The sequence below is a fragment of the Myotis davidii genome, unplaced genomic scaffold (genome assembly GCF_000327345.1).
Source record: "Myotis davidii unplaced genomic scaffold, ASM32734v1 scaffold214, whole genome shotgun sequence".
Taxonomy (NCBI): Eukaryota; Metazoa; Chordata; class Mammalia; order Chiroptera; family Vespertilionidae; genus Myotis; species Myotis davidii.
In genome coordinates, this window is record NW_006285782.1 from 1,779,465 (window position 1) to 1,782,661 (window position 3,197).

Consider the following 3,197-nt stretch of genomic DNA (forward strand, 5'->3'; position numbering starts at 1 on the left):
GGAAAGGGGTGTGGGGGATGCGAGAAGAGACTGGACAAAAATCGTGCACCTATGGATGAGGACAGTGGGTGGGGAGTGAGGGCAGAGGGTGGGGTGGGAACTGAAGGGGAGTTATGGGGGGGGGGGGAAGAGGAACAAATGTAATAATCTGAACAATAAAGATTTAACTTAAAAAAAAGAAAAAGAAAGAAATAGAAAATAAAGTTGACAGCAAGGGACAAGGGAGCATATGCCATAGAAACAATGCTTAAAATCAAGAATGTAGAAGGCATAGTCTGGGACCATTTCATGTAGAGTCAAGAAGACCAATAACAAACAGACTCTAAGGGCACAGTATAATAACATGTGTTCATAATGATAATTCTGAACACATTATGAAAGGGTTAAATTATGCGCTATAGATTCTGTAGAGAAAAAAGAAGGCTAATTATAATACATTTAGCAAGGCTGTCCACTAAAAGTGTTTTTAAATTGTTTAAAATTTAAAGTATTTTTCACTATCTAGCAATTCACTTACACAGAATGCCCTGTTTTAGGGGGGAGAACAGATATATGAAAGGATACAATATCAAAATCTTACCTGCTGGGAATTATCACCATTCCCTATACTGAGAGAATCTGAAGGTTTGTCAATGGGGCTGTAAAAAGAAAACAAATCAACTCAAATCAAATCAAAGTAAAATCATTCTCTCACCATAAAAACAGACTTTCTAAAAGCCAGAAAAATAGGCATCTTATCCTCCAGTAATACTTACTGAAGCATAATGTAAGATATTAGTTTGATATTAACAATACACGGTATAAGATAAAATTCCTACCACTGAGCAACTTGCATTCTAATAAGATTCTCCCAAAACAATAGCTTATTTTAAAAAGTACTACTTAAAATGAATACTACTCCAAGTAATAGGTTAAAAGACTAATAAACTATTTAGTTTTGTGCATGTAATTAACACATTCCCCATTAAATTTCTTGAAATAATACCCATTTTTCTAGGTGTTTTTGACAGGGGGCATAAAAGTTATTAGAATGTTCTCTATAGGTGCTTAAGAGAAGTGGATTTAATACTTCAACCCCTTGGCAGTGGGCAAGGAGACACCTGATTGGTGGTGTTGCTCTTAGATCAATCAGGGCAAAGCAGATATATAGTCCTTAGTTCATCCTCGTTTGATGCCTGTGTTAGTGGCCCGAGCTGTTTCATGCCTGAGGAACATAAAATTATAATTCCTAGAATTATAACTGGTCTCAGAAACATTGGTCTCATAATAAGTAGATTATTAACTGAGACTTGGGAGGGGATATAGTTTTAAAATGTTTTTGGAGATGTTGTGATTACTCTAGTAACTTCTAGATAACCTAAGTAAACATGTCACCTAACAGTTTTGTGGCAGTTTTGCAATAGGACATGGATATATGTCATTCTGCACATAAAACTGGATGCTATGAGATTGAGTATAATAAGTGGGTCACTACTGACTTTCAGAAAGCTGGGTGGTGATCTAGTATGGTAATATTGAAATTGTTTCAGAGGACAGCTACTGTGAATCATGTATGCTCAGGAGCCAGAATGTGTTCAAATCCTGTCTCTGCCACTTAACTGTCGGTGTGGTCTTAGGTGCATTTAACCTGCCTGTTTCTTGCCTGAAAAGTGAGTCTTAATGAGTACATATGAGCTGCTGAAAAAATAAAACATGAGAAGCACTTAAAATGGAGCCTGGCACAGTTGTAGCTAATCTATAATAATAAAAGTGTAATATGCAAATCAGCTGAACAGTGGAACGAGTGTCCGGACAACCTTAGAAAGCTGGGGCTGCGAGGGCCGAGTCCCTTGCACAAATTTTGGGCATTGGGCCTCTAGTAATATATATGAGCATTTATCTTTTTTGGGTTCAGAAGAAGAAATTTAACACTTCAGTATTCTGATCATAACCCTACAGAAGGCATATGCATGTACACGTACACACACACACACACACACACACACACACACACGACACTAATAGAAATAAACCTTTGTGCTAACAATCAACTGTTAAAAGAAAAAAAACAACACATTAAAACTTTACTTCCATACAGAGAAAATTCAGTACCACAGTAAAGTAATTTAGAATTGCTAACTTCAAGTCCATTTGAACTCCTCTGACTTAAAACCAAAACTGGTATAAGCATTACAACACTAACACAGCTTGACACAGAACTAGCAAGCCATTTCTACAACTAACTTTATTTAACCCCAGCACATAAACAAAAGATTATTTTGTTCAAATACAAAAACTTATTTCTGACATACTAGAGTAAAAAAAAAATTAAGATTCCACATTTCTCAAAATTATTTTATTGCCTGAAAATACATACGAAGTCACCTTACAGACAACTTACTAGTACCATGCTTAATTACTCTAAAAAATTTAACAAGGGCTAGTACTCAACCTGAATACCAAGAGTACCTTCTGAAGAAACACTGCCCAATGCTCTAGAATTTGACAGATAGAGGTCTGAAATTTATGTGAAGAGCATCTTTACTTCTTATTATCCATACAATGTCAATAAATCAATTCCTGTTATTAAGTCAAGTGGGTAGTTACAAATAATTGTAAGATATAGTTCTGAATCCATTAAGTTAGAGATATTTGTGGCAATAAGACAAGCACACAAAAACAAATTTCCACCAGTGCCAACTGTTAAATGAATTGTTTCATCAATAGATGCTATAGGTTTTTAGAAGTGAACCCACTGAAAGTGGGACATTCAGAGAACATTTCCTAGGGGAGTTCAAATTTAAGTAAGCCATTGAAAAGGAGACAGAATAGTATTAAAGGTAGGAATTACAAGTCTGTCCAGAATCAAAAGGTTGCAGATAGAGCTGGGAGAAAGTTAAGTAATTAGTTCAGTTAATGTAGGATGATTTTAACAATGGGAGGTAAGGATAGAAAGATGGACAGAGGCCGGACACTAGAGGCCAATGGAAATTTGAGCACAGAAATGATAAAAATAAAGCAGTGTTTTAGAAAGATAAATTTCGTGGTAACATGAAGAACAGATGAACGTGATACACATAAACTGAGATAAACCTGCAATATATTTATTAAATTTTATGTGGTAACATACACAACATAAAGCTTACCATGTTAAATATTTTTAAGTGCACAGTTCAGTGTTACTAAATACATTCACACAGTTGTTAATATTACCCATC

The 3,197-nt window shown here is 35.3% G+C and overlaps 1 protein-coding gene across 10 annotated transcripts in view; it reads right to left on the bottom strand.

Annotated features, from left to right (window-relative positions):
* The window catches only part of CNOT4 (CCR4-NOT transcription complex subunit 4), a 162,312-nt gene that overhangs the window by 34,822 nt on the left and 124,293 nt on the right, over positions 1-3,197 (bottom strand). For all 10 annotated transcript variants that reach the window (XM_006756698.2, XM_006756699.2, XM_015559421.1 and 7 more), the window contains exon 8: positions 581-638. In XM_006756698.2, the coding sequence (XP_006756761.1) occupies positions 581-638 (58 nt within the window). The remainder of the gene's footprint in view (positions 1-580; positions 639-3,197) is intronic.